We start from the raw sequence: 19914 nt of genomic DNA, 5'->3' as shown, positions 1-19914 counted from the left end.
AATAAATACAGTTAATACCTGCCAGCTGTAGCTGAGGTCTACTTTGTGGTGCATATGACAAAGAGCTGTATGTGTTCCTCTTGGAAATAAACCAGTGACCTGGACAGAAATTGTGAAGGAACCCTAGACCATATATTTTGAAGGTAAACCATCAATTGCCATCAATGGCTGCAGAAACAGTGCAGTCTGAGAATGAATGGTGCTTGGATCTGATGTAGGAAGGACAGGGCCAGGACTTGTGGTGGACTTTTGGAGGTCAACAAATAGGAGTTCCATCATCAGACATGATAGATTTTTCTTCCCCCTTTCCCAGGCACCTAAACATCACTGGTTTGTCCTTAATTTCAAAGCATTTTTCCAGATATATGTCCAACTGTTTGTGAAATAACAAAACCAGTACAAGTACCAAATACTTTCTGGTTGTGGAGGCCATCCTGGTTTTGATATTGCAGATTGTTCAAGGAACCTCACCAACACAGATTTATTTTTTTTTGAGCACGCAATTATTCTTCATCAGAAGGCAGTGTATCACAGTTTGAGAAGGAATAGCCAGAGGTACTCAGTCACAGAAGTTGCTGATAATTTTTGGAAGAAATCGAACCCTCAAGGGAAAATGTGCAGAATTTTCAGGGGAGTGTTTATAAAAGGCTCCTAGATAAAATCAGAAATCAAACACATGATGAAATTTCTGCAAGTGTATTTACTTGTTCATCTTTGTGCAAACTGATGGGAAAGCACATGTAAGATCAACCACAAATATCTCTTGACTGCTTACAGCTGCCCAGCTGGAGTGCTGAAGATGTAGTCATTGCTCCCATTCTTCGTACCTGCAGAGTTTTTTCACACATGCATATATATATATATATATATATATTTACACTTTAACCCTGGCCCCTCTTGGTCTCTTGGATCAGTATTTCTGTGTGGTTTTATTCCAGCTCTGTTTCTTTATATCTTTCTCTTGAGACACTTCCAAACATGTGCAGGAGGTAGCTGAAAATTCCATTATAATAAAGTGTGATTAGAACTGACCTAGATTTTGTGCTGAAGATGGTTATTCATTCCTTCATGGAGTATAGAATGCTTTCTTTGTTTTTGTCCAAAAATCGGATGCTATGTGGAGAATGAGCAACCTGAACAGAGTAGATGAAAGAGTTTAATCTGTTCCACTGGTGCTGAGGCTGTCCTGGTGTTTTGCCACTAGAATGCTGCATTCCAAAATATCTGTGTCTAAATTAAATAAGATATGTATGCTGAAATAAGAAGTAGCTTGTGGATTTTATGTATGTGTAGTTGCATGAGACTGTACAAGCTTTTAATTTTGAGGAAATCTTCAAATTACTGGGTTTGGGATATTTTTTTTGGTTTTGTAATACATATTCCTTCTGAGACTCTGGGAGATCAAATCAGTCTTTGGAAATCCAGCAATGAAACTATTTTATTATGAATATCACCATAATTTTATTTATTTGTTGGCTTACTTAATGCACCTTTCCAGTAGAACTAAGTGCTATGACTTAAACAACACTTAATAATTTTAACAAGGCTTAATAATTTTATAATGCAAATTTTAATAACACTGATTCATATCTGGTTGTCTTCTTCTAGTAGGGAGAAGTTCATTAAGCTGTTGGAGTAGCTCAGTTATCTGATGCTTGGGAATTCTTTTCAGATGGATAATACAGATGAAAGACAGCTGTCAAACTAGCAACTGTACTATCACCCTGATAGCCTGCTAGTAAATTTCTGGGAATTAAGGTTTCTACAAATGAAACTCAATGCACACATTGAGTTTTCTCTGAAAACATCTCTGATGTTTCATCTAAGTAGAGATAACCTCTTAAAATACTGTGGAGTCGACAAGTGGAAAAATAAATTTAGGAGATTAAGTAATTTTACGTTCTTCTAGGAAAGGTTCAGTTAAAGCATTGTAGATTTTAGAGTGGGATTTTTCCAACCAGTAGTACTCAGTGGACTGTTTGTGAAAGTATACTATTAAATGATTAGCTGATTAATTTTTAGATTTATATGAAAATATTACAGGAACTGAGAGCCTAAACGCAAGTGTGTTAAGTTTTATAGAGGTGCTTACATTCCAGTGTTTCACAATCAGTTAGGATACTGCCTGATATTTATAGGAATTCCTGTTGTTATTAGAAACAGTAAAAAAAATTATGCAAAAACTGATATGTGATATGAACTGTTGCTCTGACTTAGTTATAGTTGCTGAGCTTCTGTGATGGATGGGCCAAGGAAGAGTCGATGCACTGTCCCTGTCGTGCTGAGCTGCTGTGTCCCCCTAGACAAAGGGAGTTGCATCAACCCTGCATGAATCTCTTCATTCCTTATGTTTGGTCTCATTATTTTTAAAGTGAGAGCTACAGAAACTGTTCAAATATAAGTTTAATAGTTTACATTAGCAACTATCTTTTTTAGAGGCATCAATACTGCTTTTGAAAATAAAATGTATGGAATTTGGTCTTGCATACAGAAATTTTTGAAGACAGTATGAAATCATCCTTTTACACACTCTAGGATTTGTGCTTCACAGAGCTGTTATGTGCCTTTCAACAGCTCTTGATGGAGGCCTGCCATGTTGAAATAATTTGATCTTGATACAGTGCCTAGTTTGGTTTTGCTCGTGATCACTTCTTCTGGCAGTGTCCCTCCTGAGATAAATTCTAACCTGAAATGTCAGTTTCCTTGTGGCTTTCATTTAAAGCTTTATTTGGTGCCAAGTTGGGATATCCTGGCAAAAGGGGATAAGTAAAAATCAGAACAGTTCTTAAATACTGCAAAATGCATGATCCTTAAAAATGCTTGTTCACAATTGCAGGAGTAATGTTGTTTCTGCAGGAGGATATTCCTTTCCTAGACTGCTTTAGTAAAAAAGTGGAAGTGAATGTTAGAGGTATTTAGTGATGCCTGGGCTATTCTGAGACACTCTGACATCCTGCTATGGACAGAAGTTAGAATGGGACATTCCTGGCATCTTGAGCCATGGCAGTTGTCTCCAGGGAACGCTTGATGGCACAGAGGCCATGGTTTGGCTGTGACTGTTCAGGCCATGTCATCTGATTAAGTATTCTGGTTTTAAATCTTTGAGCCACAGATGACTGTTCCAAACAAATTTTGTTACTGTAAAAGCTAAAGTAATATTTTTTGCTTATAGAAATGAATTAAGGTAAAAGGGACAGCATATTCAATTCTGACAAGTCACTTAAGAGGTATTTAATAGGCTCCCTTGCTACAGAAGCACCAAGTGAAGGCTTTTGGCTATGCTGAAGGAAAGCAAAGTTCTGCACCTCCTAGAGAAACACACATGGAAGAGCTGGACAATTGGTTCTTTGGTATTTCACTTGTGGAAGAGTCTCGGTGTAGTTTCCAATTAGTGCTTCTTGGATGCATCTCTTCTGAAATTACTGGACAGTTTTAACTTTTTAGCCTAGATTTTGATATTTCTTACTGTGTTCTTGTAGTCGAGAAATGGAAAGATATAACTATGCTGTGGAAGAGATTGTTTATCTTCCTTTCCCTTTATAGAGGGAGAACATTGATAGTGTTCAAGTAGTATAATTTAAAATTTCTGTACATGTATTGATTCTTGAAATTTTTGTTTTTCATTGTGGAGAGATAATTTGTAACATGGTCAAGAATATCAAGTGAAATCCTGTGCATTGTCGACACCAGCGGTCCTTGTTAGATTTTCATTCTTCAGTGTTAATTCAACTTTTGTGTCTTTTTTAAAAGAGATTTGAGATAGGTCTTTGAGCAAAGACAGCATTGACTGGTGCAGATAAGGGGTGATGAGATTATGAGCACGAGAAGAAGAAAGCTTATAAAGATGCTTCTTATTAACGTGAAAGAATTATCAACCTGACAAGATTTAAGAATAAGCAAAACATGAGTAACTGGATTGGAGTAGGAGGGAGGAGAGTTTAAGGAGATAGTACCTAATATCAGGAAATAGTAGGATAAACTGAGGTTGTGGATAGTACCTAATATCAGGAAATAGTAGGATAAACTGAGGTTGTAGATAGTACCTAATATCAGGAAATAGTAGGATAAACTGAGGTTGTATGAAAGTTGGATTGAATAATAATAAAAGGTTCTTCAGGTGAAGACAAGGAACGAAGAGGTATACACAACTTCTCTGCACACAGAAGAAGGTAGCGTCTACTTTAACAGTAATCCAAGGAGGACCCAGAATTTGGATACGTTGCATCTGTTTTCCTAAAGATAATAAGTTTGTTATGAATCCAGAGACAGCATGTGATAGCAGTGTGGGTATGGAAGAGGTTTTGCACTCAAATCAGTACAGAGGGAGATGGAGCAGAAAAATCTGGATGGAACATAGCTCCAGAAAGCTTCCAGGATGTAGTTTGTGATGCTAAAGGCCTGTTGCTACTCTTCTCTAGAACAGGTAACAATTAAAATAATTACAAGAAGAGAGAAAAGCAAGTTTTGCATGTTACTTGAAGAACAAAGGTAGTTTAGTAAGGACAACATTTCAGAGGTAAAAAAGCAATTATTTTAGGATGGAACAATTACTTTTTATAAAATCTATTCGTCCCTGTGGTAAAAAAGGGACTGGTGTTGAGGACTCAGGATTATTTCTGGTTCAGCATTCCTTTTTACACAGCTACTTGATGTGGGAATGTACTGAACTGCCTTTAATTCAGGTAGGTGCTGTGGTAGAGTAAGATCATATTCTCAGTAGCTTACTTGCACTGAGTCTGCAGTCAGTCAAGTGAAGCAGGTTTCTGCCAAGGGCAACTCTGCAGGGCTGAACTTGGCAGAGATCTTGGATCTGCCAAGAGAGAGGAAGCTCTCTTAACCTGGAACTTCCCTGAGGTAAAGGTTTTGAGGAGCTGCCTGGATGTTGTCATGTCAGCAATCTTCTCTTGTATGTGTTCAGGTAATTTCTTTCTCTACCATTTATGTGGGGAACCAAAATTCAGGGCTCTTAAGAGATAGGTCTTGTGTTGGGCTTTGCTTGGAAGCCAGAATTCTAATAGCGTAATTAAGGATATGTGAAGTTAGCAGATACTCACTTTTTTTTTCTTTGCTTCAAATTCTGAGTTGGTGATACTTCTGAAAATGGTCCTTAGTGGTCTCAGACAGCCAGCTTGTGGAAGGATGTTAGAACTTTAATAAAGACCGTAATTAATGGCTGCTGTAGCTTGAGCCAGATAACCTGTGCTTATAATTTCTTTCAAAGTAAGAGGTGTTTTCTCTCCGAGGCACTTTAAAGCAGTAGAGGTTTTTATCTGATCACACTGTAACTTGTGGGTCTGGTGTTATAGCAGAAATCTTGAGGAACTTATCTGAGTAAAACCAGATGTCTTTGTTCAAAATGTTGGGACTGTCAGCTTTCTGTTCTAGGCAGTGCTTACACTCATGAACCCCAAGTCCCCAGGGGAGTTAGGCTGAACAACCCCTCAGCATTTTAGTGTTTATATTAGGAAGGTCAGACATTCAGTGCTTTTTGTATTACTCATTCACAGTGTGCTGTAAATCAAAGCCAACTTCATGGTCACATCTACAAGGCCAGCATGGTGTTACTGTTATGTTGATTCAGGATTTCTCTTGTGCAAGAGAAGACCAAATTGTTTGAGCTTAGGGATCTGTTTTGCCAAAGTCAAATACCTTTTTCCATATGAACAGTCTTACTTTCAGTCAAAACCATAGCGTTGTGATAAAAATGTATATACTGGACTGCAGACTGCCAAGGAGCTAAGAAAGGCATTTCGGTTTCTCTTTCTTTGCTAAGCCAGTATTTCCTTGGCCCCATAGATGAAGTTAACCATTATAAATGCATAAAAGAGTTTCAGAAAAATCTGTAGAATTTTGCTTATGGTGTTGCAAAAGAAAGACTTTGTAAAGATTCTACTTTAGCAAGTTTCAGGGTTGTAGGAATCTACTCTCAGCATCCAAAGTTTTATAAAAACGGGTCTTTTTATCTTCTGTAGAGGCCTCCTTCAGCAAGAAGCCCTGCAATCACTGGTCTGTTTAAAAAAACACCATTTCCAGGCACTTAGGTCTTAAGGGCTGGAATTTTTTACTTTTTGTTTCCCCTTACTTACTGTTCACTGATCATTTTCCATGAGTCACAGAGATATGGGAGATGTTTGACTGTAGAGTGGAAAATTTCTTACCTGATAACTTTAAAAAATAAAATAGCTGCATCATCTTCAACTTTACTTCCTGTACTTCAGCAGCCAAGAAAAAAATGTTTCTTTTTTCCATTCCTTTTTGAAAATTATTTAGCCAGGTGGACATAGGTTGCCTGGTTGGTAGTAGAGGAGTGCTATTAGTCTGTAGTTTTGAAAGCGTGATGCAGCATTGCGTGGCTCTTCTAAGAGACCACTGAAGAGGAGGATACATTGTGGTGCTGAGGTATCTCTGGATTTTTAAAGAAGTGGAAAGAATATGATGCTTCATGCAATAATGAGAGATAGAGCCAGCAGGAAAAAATACTGGCAAGAAATTTTGCTTTTAATTGGTACTTTTAACTAATAGCTTGCACACACTGTTATCTTTAGGATTGTTATTTCCTTCAAAGCAATGTATTTGAAAGTCCATTCTAAGGATGGTTTCTGGATATGGCACTTGCCATCTGTGGTAGTAATTTATTCTGTTGTTGAAGAACTGAAAAGAAAAAACCCAAAGAACAAACAAACAAACAAAAAAAAAAAAAAAAAAAAAAAAAAAGACCAAAACCACTTTAACCCAGATTACCTACAGTATCTTATTTGTACAGTATTCTATAAACGTCTTGTCATTACTAGCAAATTTAATTCCTTAGCAAAGCTTGTTCCATTACAAGTTTAAGTTCCTCAATAAACCTTTTGTTTTTGGAAGATTCAGTCTGCTGCATCTTCCATTTGCATTCCTGTGCTTTTAGTGATTTAAAAATTGTAGCTCAGTTTCACACATATTAATTCTGCCCTAATAGACAACAGCAGAAGTCACATAATTAAAATTACTGAACACATTATAGTGTTTCTATATTCTGTATGGCAGAGGAAGTACAGCATGTATCTTACATACTGAGTTTCATAACTTATCAGAAATACAGAATTCTGCATCTGTTAGATTATAGATACATCCTAGCAGAGTGGACACTTTGGAAGACTTGAGTTCTCATCTTTGGTGGTGCTGTGATATTTGGTAGATCATAAAAACAGGCGCAGTTCCTTAGATTAAAGGTCTATATGTTCGATATAGAGAGTTACTTCATCTTCTCATTCTGTTCTCTCCTGCAAAATTAGAACAATTACAGAGGTATACAGTATATGATTTAGGCATCAGCTGAATAGGTGCTGGATTTGAGGTCATTTAAATACAATATATTCTGAAAATAGCCTATATAATAGCTACAGTATTCATCTTTTAATGCATTTAATATGGTAGAATGTCTTTCTAATTTGCTTCAGGGGGGATCAGATTATGGAAGAATATAGCTGTCGTTATTGCAGCCTTGAAATTATGGCTGCATAGTAAATGAAAAAACAAAACAAAAACAAAACAAAAAAAAAACACCCCAAAAGAACCCCATCAAAAACCAAACCAACACAAAATAACAACCAACCAAACCCAAAATAACCAGTATCTCCACCCCACCCCAATGTGGAAAAAAAAATGAAAATATTAATTACATATAAATTCTTCACAAATTTCATGTGTAATTGCAATTTCCTTTCATTGCCTCACTATTGACCATTGCTTACTTTATTGTTACATTTTTAAGAAATCTTTTTTTTAAGATCTGAGGTCATCTTGTACATAGTAGTGTTCTTAATATTAATGAGTTATCTTAAGTGGTTTGCTGTATTAATATAAATAAAGGTAATAATAAAATTAAGTTGATCCATGAAGATAGGTATTTCTTTAGTAGCTAGTGGTGTCTGGATCTGTAGCATTTTGAGGATGTGTAACTGAGCAATGTAACTCCAAGTCAATGCTTTTGCACGGGTCTATATTAAAAGAAAATTACGTGGGTTTTTTTCCTGACTGTTTATTCAGGGATTTGATTTAAAAAAATTGCATAGGGTTTTGAAAAAGATGCAGGCATCACAGGAAACCATAGAGTTGTGTAGGGAAGGTATTTGGGTAAAAATGTCTTGACATAATAGTCTTACTGTGAAACCTGAATTTGTCAGAAGCCCCAGTTGTTAGCTGTTGTTGTATTCATTTAATTTTCGATATTTAACTCTTAACTGTGATATCTCTCTGTAAAAGTTACTTTGTTCCTAATGTTTAAAATCTGTTTCCAGGCTGCAAGCTGCTATATAAACAAGACTTTGCAAGACGGTTAGGACTGAGATGTGTTACTTGTAATTACTGCTCACAGCTGTGCAAAAAGGGAGCAACTAAGGAACTTGATGGTGTAGTGAGAGATTTCTGCAGTGAAGAGTGCTGTAAAAAATTTCAGGACTGGTACTACAAGGCAAGTAACTCAGAATTTTTGACGAGAGCTCCACAATTAAAAAAACCAAAAATGCACATGTGAGGATATCTCAAGGACTGTGCAGCACATATGGCTTACTTCAGCAAAGCATTTGCTGTAGAATAAGCAAATGTATTAATGTCATCATTTCAGTTTTCGTAGATCTTAGAGCAGCATTTCTGTAATCTGATTTTATTAATTCATTTGGCAAGGAAGTCTTGAGTTACAGAAAACAAAAAAATTAGTATGTATATTTTTTACTTTACAGTTTCAATTTTTTCTCAGTTAATACCACATTTTTCTTGTCAAAACTTCTTAAATGTGTATTCAGAATGTTGAAAACGCTGTTAGTAGCAGCTGGATACCTTGAGTTCACTGACATTAGCAGAGTTTTTCTTGTTCCTGTTTTTGCCTCCTTTTTTGCCTTTTCCCTTCTCCCACAGTTTGAACTGCAGAGGCTTTGATTGTTCAGTATTTCGCAGTGGAAAGGATGCCAAAGGAAAAAGCAAGACCAAATGGATTTCTAATAACAGTTTAAATCAAACAGATAGCATCTATTCCTAAGTCTCTGGAAGCTTAACTGCCTTGTGAAGCACCAGCAAAGATTTCACAATAAGAGGTTTTTTTGTTTACATTTTTTGAAAGGAAAAGATGAAATTGGACTGGGTTTAACCTGCGATTAGTGCCATGGATAAGATATTTGATCTCTGGTGTGAACGTCCTGGAAAGCTACACTGATAATTTCAAAACAAGAACTACATTGTGGATGCAATTGCAAAAAAGACAGTACAAAATTCATCACCGTACCAAAACTCTGCACACAGCCTGGAAGGCAGTAAAAAACGTGAAATGTTAGAGGGCTAGATACAAGTCCTGTAATTCAAGATGATCTACCTACCATAAAAGAACTGAATATGAAGATATATCAGATATTTTGGAATGTCTGGTTCCAGAAATGTTATAGCCAAACACTGTAAATTCTTTATTTTGAGTAATGTATGTAGGGTCTTGTTAGACATTCCTAAAAGAAAACTTCTGAAGACAACAATGTGTTTCTTTTGTCTCACATGAAAATAGGGTGACAGAGCTTGGCTGCAAAGTTCTTAACAAAAATATTAACTACATACAGTAATATTTAATCTTTCTATATGCCTTAAAACTTTGGGTGTGAGATGAAATTTATCCCTATGAAAAAAGTGCCTTCTGGTAGAGAACTTAAATCTTTGGTGTGCTTTAGAAATCTTTTGGTGACTCAGCAAAAAATATAGTCTGGAGGTGTGCATACCAAACTACTTTAATGTACCTAAGCTTCTGTGGAAGCTTGTGCTGTGATTCAGCTTTGAGAACCACTTGAAAACTCGGGCTTCAGATATCCCGATTCATGGCACAAGGAGTCTGCATAAATGCTGTTGTTACCATGTTCCAGCAAAGTTAGATCTGATGTCATAAAAAGGCAATTGAAACAAATTTGCTGGTAGCTTTTGATACTTGATGATGTTGATGTGTTAGATACTTCTACGTTTTGGATGTTACGCTTACTAGTGTAACTAGGGTTCCAATGAAGAATTGTTAATTGTAATTTTTTTCAAGTGCTTCTTAAAGCCTTAATGCAATTGAGTTTTAGTTAAAAAAGCTTGAGATTTATTACGTGGGAAAGACATACGATAGGTTTTGGGGAATTTTGTCTTTTGCTAAAATGCTCTTTTTTATTTCTTTACATCCTTGCTGATAACTTTTCCCACTTTATGGAAGTTGCTCCAGATACCTTAGATTTGGTAGTGCATTGTTAGCTCAATATTCTTATATAGCCAAAATAGACAATGATCAAAACATGGGAAGACAGAATAGATGAGGACCATTCTCTGAATTTGTACTTCATTAGCTGTTTTGTCTGTTAGCTTCTTAAAACAATAGTTACATATGTATGAGCTTTGTCTCATTTATGCAATGTCCAGTGTTATTTTGGAGTTTCAATGAATGTATACATGAAGAGAAATAAGTAGTAATAACTCAGTAATGTTTTAACACCATCATTGTGTTCATTAAACAAGTGTTTGTCTCCATCTTCTTTGTCTACTTTTTTTTATGGACACATCTTTCTCATGTAGTATTATCTGGAAAATGTTGTAACCTTTTAAAATAATCAGGTATTGTGGGAGCACTTCCCTGAATGCCAAAATTCTCTTCTCAGAAAGCCAAAAGAAATTCGCAGTAGTAGAAGCACAACAATTTATCTAGAAGTATTAAAAGTTCATTAGCCTTACCTAGATAAGAGTCCTTTAAATCTAATACGAGGCAGTGAAATGTAAAAGAATAGTTTTAGTCCTGATCATCTGTAGTTGGTGCCAAGTTCTGAGGAAATTTCTACTCTATGGATTCCATGCACCTCTGAGACAAGAGGCAAAATTTTGGGTATCTGGAGGTTAGCTCCCTAAGTTTTTAGAGCTCCTCCTGTAAACTTGCATGCAATGGTTTGGATGTTAATCCAGAGAATGCCTGGGAAACATCAGTATAAATCTTCAGGTAGCCTGATGTTTGATGACAGTTTCAATCATTTGATGTTATACTAGAGCATTGAAATTACCTTGAAAAAGAGTATACAGTTCTGAGAACAGCGGAGAAACCGATTCCTTAAATACACACTGAGAAGCATTGGTGGCAGAACTGCAGCTGAAGTGCTGTCTGATTCTCCACTGTAACCTCAGAGGCCGTGCGAGGCTGCAGTGCAGAACTGATCAGACTCAGCGTGTGCCGTGATGGCTCTGTGGTCAGTGGGGGTCAGCTGTCTGCAGCAAAGAGCAAGTAGGAGGTGGGGAACTACAGTCTGAGGCAAAAAAAAGTCTCTGTGGCTGGTGAGCTCAGCAGTGGTAAAATTTGAAAGTGAAGCCAGCATTAATCAAAATGGTAAAAACAGCAAGACAGCCTTGTGGAATTTGTCTTGTCGGAATTCCGCCATTCTCTAGTTAGACATCTCAGCCTCCAGTAAGTGCTCTTTCAGAACAGCTGATCTTTTATAATCACTCACTCTCTGGGAGCAGCTTTTGCTTCCTATTTACTGCATTTGAAGCTGGAGTAGACAACTAAGATTAGGTGAAGTTTATAGCAGTCCAAAGCATTGGAGAACATTAGGACCAGGTGATGGAGGAATTAAAAATGTAAATAAAAGCCCCACATATGTAAATTTTATTCTTTAACCCAAATTTGGGGCCAACATTAGTGATTTGTACTAATCACCATGCCCATTTGAACACGTTGAAGTAATGGGAAAAGAAATGTATCAAAAAGCAGTTAGGAGTGGCAAAGGACTTGTGCAGTGCAAGCACAGCAAGCAGAGGTGGGCTTTTTGGAACACAGAGATAAGCAGACTTGAAGCAGGTATTTTGGAGATTCAATTAACATTTATTGCCACTATCCCAGGTGAAAACAAATGAAAAGGGGAAGGAAGGAAAAATCATAAAATGTCATTAAAATCTTAAATTCATTTTCACATTCAGTAAATTTGATGATCAGGGAAGTGGGTGAGCAAACAGGTAGCAGGAAACTTCAGTGCATGGAACAGTGTATAACTTGACGATAAACAGAATTATGGAAATAGTAGAATTCAAGTGTAGTAAATGTAGAGATGAGAAGTGAAGTGTCACTGTAAAAGAATCCCAGGTTTCGTGACGAATAGTAATTTCCATGCAGAAGCAAACCAATCTTTTTTTACCTAAATTGTTTAATAGCCCAGGAGAGACAATAGTATATTTATTCAAAAGCCTAACTGAAAAAGGAAACCGGGAGAGGGGGAGAACAGTTGCAGGAATGAGAGAATCACAGAATTGTTGGGTTGGAAGGGACCTTCAAAAGGCTGGGTAATCCCAAAACCTCTGCAATCAGCAGAGACTTCTTCAATGCGATCAGGTTGCTTGGAGTCCCATCCAACCTGACCTTAAAAGTTTGCCTATCTATAACCTCTCTGGGCAGCATGTTCCAGTGTTTCACCCTCATTCTAAAAAACTTCTTTCTTCTATCTAATCTAAGTTGACCTTGTTTATATCTAATCTTAAGTTGACCCTCCAATTCAAAACCATTTCTCCCTGTCCTATCACAACAGGCCCTGCTGTAGGAAGGCTGTAGTTGCTGGATTTGACAAGATTTGACCCCTTTTTCTTTCTTTGAAGGAGAGAAAAATGAGCAGAAAGTGGTGCTTTGATAGTCAAGCAGCGTGCAGCAGGTCAGAATAGATGGGCTTTTCTGTACGTGAGTCAGCTGTCATTCTTAATCAGTGTTAGGTGGGTTTGAGATTTAAATTCAGAGTGAATGATACCTTTTTTTTCCTTTTCCTACTGGTATTTCAGTCTTTTGGTGGCTTTGGAAGTTGCATCTGCCTTAAAGGTGTGGATTCACAGCTTTCCTGAACTGATTAAATCTACACTATTTTGGCAACACTCTACATTTTATCTTCTTCCCCACTCCCTTCTAAGAATAAAGCTTGCTTGCTCTTTTGTCCCACTGAGGTGATCTGCAAAAGGAGCAGGTGATCTGCAAAAGGAGCTGTGGATCAGCATCAGTGGAAAGTCCAAGTGACAAATACAATAAAAAATGAGGGAGGATGGGGATGATGCAGTGCTGCAAGGCTTCTGACCTTGTGTGCCCTACAGGTGCATAAGCACTGCTGCTGCTACCTGCATTCAGAAGAGGGAAGAGAAATACCTGCTCTTCCAGGGCCACCTGATGCCTTAGTGTGAGGTGATCTTGAAGCTGCAGTTTTAATTGCTCCCAATTTAAAGCTGTTAGAAACATATTTAATACTGTTAGAAACGAGCCTCTCTATGTATCATCTTTAAATACTTGAAAATTACTACTGAGAGCTTAATTTCTTACACTGCCAGAGGATGGTACTACACTGTTCAAATACAGAGAAGAAACAAAACATTTAATTATTTTTAAAATTTGAACTAATTGGCCTGTTCATACTTTTTTGGAGTCACAAAAACTACAGTTGGACTTCTTTTTGTTTTGTTTTGTTTTGTTTTTTTAAGTCATCAGAGCCTTGTGCATAACTGCAATGTTGTGTATGGTTTTATGTATTAATGTTTTATGTTGCATATATTATAACTTCCCTCTTCCTGGCTATATTATTAGGTTGACTTACTTTGGATTCCTGAGCATCTTTAAAGTTTTTAATTTCTTAAGGTCTGCTTTAGGATGGAGCTTGCAAGCAACATCAAGGCGAGCTGTAGTGCAAACAATTATTTGCTTACTTGAAGATGTGAAATTGAGGCTACCACTATTCAGATAGTAATTGACAGTGCGGCAGATGAAATGCAGTAGCATCTATTCTGGAGGAAAACATTGTCTGCCTTAGTGATGCCTCATTAAATTAACATGCAGGTTCATGAAAGATACATTATTTAAATGTTTGAGTTTCCATGTTACATGCTAACTAAGTTTTGGGGGAGTCCTCTTTTTTTGAGAGAAATTGTTGCTTATAAATCATAGAGAAACTTGGATGAGCTAAAGAATTGGAGTTTAAAATTGATGCCAAACTACTAAAGTAATGGAAATATAAAAAACATTTATGCTGATTTGATACCTAGAGAAGTGATTATTTTGGTGACTTTTTAAAACTTTTAATTTTTTAAAAAAAATTAAAAAAACAAAAACCTGCCAGGTTTTGGAAGTACAAAAAATGACTTGTGTTTGACCTCATTTCAGTAGAATCATTAAGGAGCTGAACTCTTTCTGCTCTTGTTTTGCAGAATGCTTCAATGAAATTAATTAAAATTGATGCACAAAATTATTTTTTATGACTCTTTAGAAGTGAGCAATTTTTTATTATTTTTTGAACATAGTGACAGATGAATAAAAGCAAGCAGATTTATTCTGGGTGCTGGCCCCCATTAAGCAGTGGGAAAAGAAGGCAGCTTAATGGTTTTAACAGTTGTTCGTGAGCGAGACTTAACTGTACAGTGCTACTGAATCCTCAGGACTCTTAAAAAATGTAGCCTTTTAAAATGTAGCAATAATTTTTTCCCAAGGCCTGCTTAAAAACATGAAAATCTTCCTTTGCATTAAGGCTGTACGGTGTGACTGTTGTAAGTCTCAAGGAGCCCTGAAAGAGAAGGTGCAGTGGCGCGGCGAGATGAAGCATTTCTGCGACCAGCACTGTTTGCTCCGCTTCTACTGTCAGCAGAACGAGCCCAACCTGGCCACCCAGAAAGGACCTGAGAACCTGCACTATGGTAGGTGCTGCTTCAGGGCTGCAGGAGTGCCGAGCCAGGAGATTCCTTTAAATGAAAAATGGAAAGCTGCACGGATAATTTATTTGTTGTACTAAACTGCGTTGGGTGTTATCCTTTTCTGTGTTATCATCAGAGCTGTTGTCAGCTGTTATCATTGAGCTGTTGTGGGTTAAGTGTAATTTTAGTCCTCTCTCATCATGGGAACAGAAAATGTTTTCCTCTTTTGTTGTGCTCCAGTTTGTCATCACTTACTCTGTGGAAACATTTCTCAAAATGCCTTTTGGTCACAGAGAACAGATGCACTAGGAATGAAAAAAAGAAATTAATTAAATGGAATTAAAGGAATATAAGTGAAATGGCAATGAGAATACAATGAAAGTATCTAGATAGGATGAATATATTGCTTTTTTTTCCTTTCTGTTGGCAATAGGTACTGTGTAAATTTGCTCATGGGCACTGAATGCATGTTCGTGTGGTTTAAATGGGAAGTCAGACAAAGTTCAAATAAACCAGCTTTTAAATTAATGCAATTATAGCAGCTCAGCTACTTTGTATAGCCATTTTCATACTTGAATGTTTTGGTGTTTACTTTTCTGAAAGAGGCTGTATTCACATCTGACTAGAGCATTGATTTATCATTTGCCTTTGTGTAAGGCTCAATACTGGAGTGTTGAGGGAGATCAGTGGGGAAATGTCCATGAAGGAAAAGTCTTGTGTGCAGTTCTCACCTGCAATATGGTACTAATGAGTTCTCTTGATTTAATGTTACATTGGTGACAAGTGTTATCTTGAGCTGCTTACTGAAATTTGCTTTGATTTTGAAAAAGAGAAAAAAAAATTCTAAAAATGTTTCCTTGTACTTTTAGATCAAGGCTGTCAAACCCCCCGGACAAAAATGACAGTAAGTACATCTATTTAACACACTCTTAAACCTAACTCTCTATCTCTGTCTGTCTGTCTGTCTCTCTCTCTATATGTATGTATATATATACACAAAACATAATTAGATGTACTTAAAATGTGAGATCCTGGTGAATTAGAGGAATGCTATTAACAACCAAAAATTATTGTCTTTGAATGATCCTAAGCTAAATTTATGGAGCTTTTTTGTCTCTTTGTCACATCTATAGGTGAAATAAAAATTTCAAATATTCATACTTTCTTTTCAGTGTCTTCTGGGAAACTAAATCATCAACCACGTGTTTTACATCTGTAGTGCCTATAAATGTTGCTTAAAAGTTGATTAGCACACTGTGTGTCTTATGCGTGTGTTTAGACTGATTAGGTGTATTTATTTAGTATAGAACAGGAAGAGAATTTCACTGTCCAGTTGGAATATTAAGGTGGTAGCTCAGCTTTAAAAAGCTGAAAATAAATCCTCGGTTCTTAAATTTTATCCTTCCCAAGAGAAGAATTCTCTAGGTGCTCAAGGTCTGATTGACTTTGCTGCAGAGTAGGGAAGCAGAGCCTTTTGCAGGATTGCTGTCTGGAAGGGTGGGGATCATCAGTGGAGCAGGAGCCTTCATCATTCTGAGTTTGTTTTTCTCAGCTTGTCGAAAATACTACTATTAACATTGTTTTCAGTTAGCTTAGTGTATTTTGTTTGAAACTTAGTTCGGTTTTGATTTGTTTGTCGCATGGAGGCTCTGAGAGAATTGGCTTTTAAATGCAATTAGGCATTAAAGGTAAATTAGATTTAAGTGAAAAAGTGAAAGTTTTTGATGACAGTACAAATATATTTAGGAAAAACACAGAAAATTTCTTAGACAAGCTAAGCTGTCATGTTAAAAACTTTTAGTATTTTATGTTTAATGGTGTTAATTCATTTATGTAAAGATCATGTCAAAGCTATGTGTGATACAGTATTTTTAATATATATTTTAGGGAGTGTACACCTGGTAGAGCATATTGCTGTTCTTGGGAATGGGCTTTCCTTCCCTATCTAAAAGGACATGTGGGGCTCGTCTTCCTATATATGAGTTTGTTTCTCAAATCAGGTTCTAAAAGAGGTACTAGGGTACAAAAACCATGTCTGGAGCAAAAGGGTTTTTACCTCTTGACCATAAGGATGCAGTTTGGGCACTCTGGGGTGTTCCCAGGTTGTTGTCACTGGTGCAGAGCCAGCAGGGGGAGCTCGAAGTTCATACTTTAGGTAATAAAAAGGTGTTTAGAGAATTTCCATTCAGAAATACTTTAAAAAAAAAAAAAAAAAAAAGAGCAAAGATAGTTTTGCAAGGACTATGGCATAATTCAAGAAGGTTAGATCTTGAGCCTAAAGATTGTTCATGCTGCTTATAATGAGCTCTTTTTACAGCTAAAATTATTTTTATGTTATAAAATTGCTTAAATGGCACTTTCACTTAAACAAGCATGTAAAAAAAATAGTTTTTAGGATACCTTCAATAAAATAAAAAAATAGGAAAATGAGCCATAAGTGCCAGCCCTCCTTATGATGCTGGCAGTGGCAGCTCAGTACTAGGAACGTAGAATAGCTTGCAATTTTAGAATAGTAGTTGGTGCTGTTGTGTTGGGCTTCTGTGAGCTTCTTCTTCAGTATCTCATTTATGAAAAGTATCAGCTGATATATTAAGTCAAGAACTTTGTGTTGGAATCAGTGTGGTGCAACAGCACCTTCTCTTATTTGCTTGTCTGCAGGGCTCAGCTCCACCACCTTCTCCAACACCTAACAGAGAAATGAAGAACAAGGCAGTTCTTTGCAAGCCTTTGACAATGACAAAAGCCACGTACTGTAAACCTCATATGCAGACAAAATCTTGTCAGACAGGTAACTCCTGAACTCTGCTAGAACTAATTTCCTCATTGCAGCTTTTTCTTAACTATTACTGTCTTTTAACATATTGCAAATATTCTGATTTTTTCTTTCACTAAATGGCAGGTGTAAAATATATTTAAATACCTGGCAGTATTTGCCTTTTTCCTTTTTCTCTTAATAGAAGATGAGTGGAAAAAAGAGTATGTCCCAGTGCCTATTCCTGTACCAGTCTACGTTCCGGTGCCTATGAACATGTATAGTCAAAATGTTCCTATTCCTACCACGGTTCCTGTTCCTGTAAGTCAGACTTCAGCTTCAGTTTAAAATTGGCATTCCTTCAAATGCATGTGTGGGGCTACCTTGTGCTGCTGGTTGTTCTCCTGGTCCATCTAAAGGATTGCAGGGCTGTTTATTGAAAAAGCATTAGAATCCGACAGTGGCATTTGATTCCCTGATTGTTCAGCACCTCTCTGCCTGCTTCCAGTGTGAAAATCTTGTGCCACTTGAGCTTTTTAGGAACAGTTCTGAGTGATACTTCTGCTTTTGCTGAATATGCTGAATAAGCCTTTTACAGCAAGGTTTGTTCTTGGAATAAGGAAGCTGAAAAGGTTGTGTTGGGAAAGGATGGCAGAGTGGGATAAACAGCAGGAAAAAAATAAGCCACTAAAACAAGATGCTGATTTGTCCAAACTGTTAGTCTGAGGTTATAATCAGACAGGTTTGACGTTCCAAAGACCCTTCAGTTCTTTCTTTGACCTGCTATATTTTGTCTTTACTTTTCCTGTGCCCTTTCCTGCTGTCCCTTCTGTTCATAGCTCCTTCATGTTGGGTTTTTAACCTGTCAGCATTTTTGGTTAGCTCACCCTTGAGTGACTTGTTTCTAATGTGTATCAACTCTGTTTCTCAGAAGAGTATAGATTTTTTTGTTGGTTGCTTTGTTGTGGCATTTTTTCTTTTCTAATTATCTCTGCCTCCCTGTCTGCACAGGTGCCAGTTCCAGTTTTTTTGCCCACTACTCTGGATAGCACTGAGAAAATCCTTGCAGCGATAGAAGAGCTGAGGGGAAAAGTGCCCTCAGATCCTCTGGAAGCTGAGCTACTGAACTTGTCAGGGGTGGTACCTGAACATGCTGGAAAAGCTGAAGCTTCTGATGTGGCCAGTGAGTTTCCTGATGAGTTTTTGACTGTTTGGAGTGCTGGGGGATGTGTGTGACAAGAAGAATTGGGTTTGGTTTTTCATTTTAGGGAAAGCTTGAGTACAACAGTGCTATCACTGAGGTCTTACATTAAGTTACATTGTAGTTTAATGTCAGATGGCAGCTAAGTACCACACAGCCACTCGCTTACTCCCCTCACGCCTGATGGGGAAGAGACTTGGGAAAAAAAGTAAACCTTGTGGGTCAAGAACAGTTTAATAACTAAAACAAAATAAAATACAATATTAACTACACTAGCAAATACTATTAAAAAGGGGAGAGAGAGGAATAAAACACAAGAAAACTAAGTGATGCACCATACAGGTGCTCTCCACCCACTGACCCATGCCCAGCCTGTTCTTGAGCAGCAATTGGTGGTTCCCAGCAATTCCCCCAGTTATATACTGAGCATTGTGTGCTGTGGGGATACCCCTTTGGACACTTCAGTTCAGCTGTTCTGGACATGCTTCCACTCACCTCCTTGTGCACTCTGGCAAAACATGGGAAACTGAAAAGCTGATTTAGAGTAAGCACTACTGGGCATCAACCAACACATTATTCTCATAATAAAAATTTATATCTGAAGATCAAAAAGTCCTGCATACTTTGTAGTTTTAGTTTCTCAATGCCCATGTTTCTCAGTGCCCATGTCTCTTTGCTCTTCATTCCTGGCTCTACTTGCCCAAATCTTCAAATCTTTTCTATATCTTTACAGTAAAATTTGCCTTCACTCAGATGAAATTTTGAAGGCTTTTTCCAAGCTCTTTGAACAGATTTCTGAAAGGTTGACAAATTACATAAACTTACACTTCCTGCCTCGTTATGTAGGAGGCCAGTGGAGCTGCAGTCCTGGGAGGTTTACTGTATTCTGATCTACTGCCATTCTTCTACTAAAACTGCACATTTCTGGTAGCACTGCAAGCTTGTCATTTTCAGTTTCTTGCTCTCTTTTGTGAAGTACAGCTAGCTAAATGAGCAGATGTATGGGATGAGAGCTTGCTCACTTACAGAGGACTGAATTTGGAGCAATCAGTGTTTGCCAGGAGTTGGAGAGAGTTCAAGCATTGTTTCTCCCCGCCTGCATGCCTTATTTGAGAAACAGTTCCTACAAAAGCAGACTTGAAAGTCTGTTGTGACAGGATCAGGTAGGAAAATAGACAGTTAGTTTTGTCAAGATTGTTTGAGTTCTGGGGTTGGTTGATATGATCCAGGTTCACCAGTATTTGATTTTCTATACATGTGCTTTGCTGACTCACCTTCATGGAGA

At 37.3% G+C, this 19914-nt stretch overlaps 1 protein-coding gene across 13 annotated transcripts in view; it reads left to right on the top strand.

The window, feature by feature from the left end:
• ZMYM2 (zinc finger MYM-type containing 2) overlaps nucleotides 1-19914 on the top strand; it is an 87820-nt gene that overhangs the window by 52948 nt on the left and 14958 nt on the right. For 8 of the 13 annotated variants that reach the window (XM_041487199.1, XM_041487200.1, XM_041487198.1 and 5 more), the window contains 6 exons: nucleotides 8280-8452; nucleotides 14514-14679; nucleotides 15546-15580; nucleotides 17335-17464; nucleotides 17604-17749; nucleotides 18440-18611. In XM_041487199.1, the coding sequence (XP_041343133.1) occupies nucleotides 8280-8452; nucleotides 14514-14679; nucleotides 15546-15580; nucleotides 17335-17464; nucleotides 17604-17749; nucleotides 18440-18611 (822 nt within the window). The remainder of the gene's footprint in view (nucleotides 1-8279; nucleotides 8453-14513; nucleotides 14680-15545; nucleotides 15581-17334; nucleotides 17465-17603; nucleotides 17750-18439; nucleotides 18612-19914) is intronic. The other 5 variants (XM_041487208.1, XM_041487201.1, XM_041487205.1 and 2 more) reach the window with 2 other exon arrangements.

The sequence above is a fragment of the Pyrgilauda ruficollis genome, unplaced genomic scaffold, assembly GCF_017590135.1.
Source record: "Pyrgilauda ruficollis isolate IOZ18807 unplaced genomic scaffold, ASM1759013v1 scaffold8, whole genome shotgun sequence".
Lineage (NCBI taxonomy): Eukaryota > Metazoa > Chordata > Aves > Passeriformes > Passeridae > Pyrgilauda > Pyrgilauda ruficollis.
This window is presented reverse-complemented; position numbering and strand designations above follow the sequence as displayed.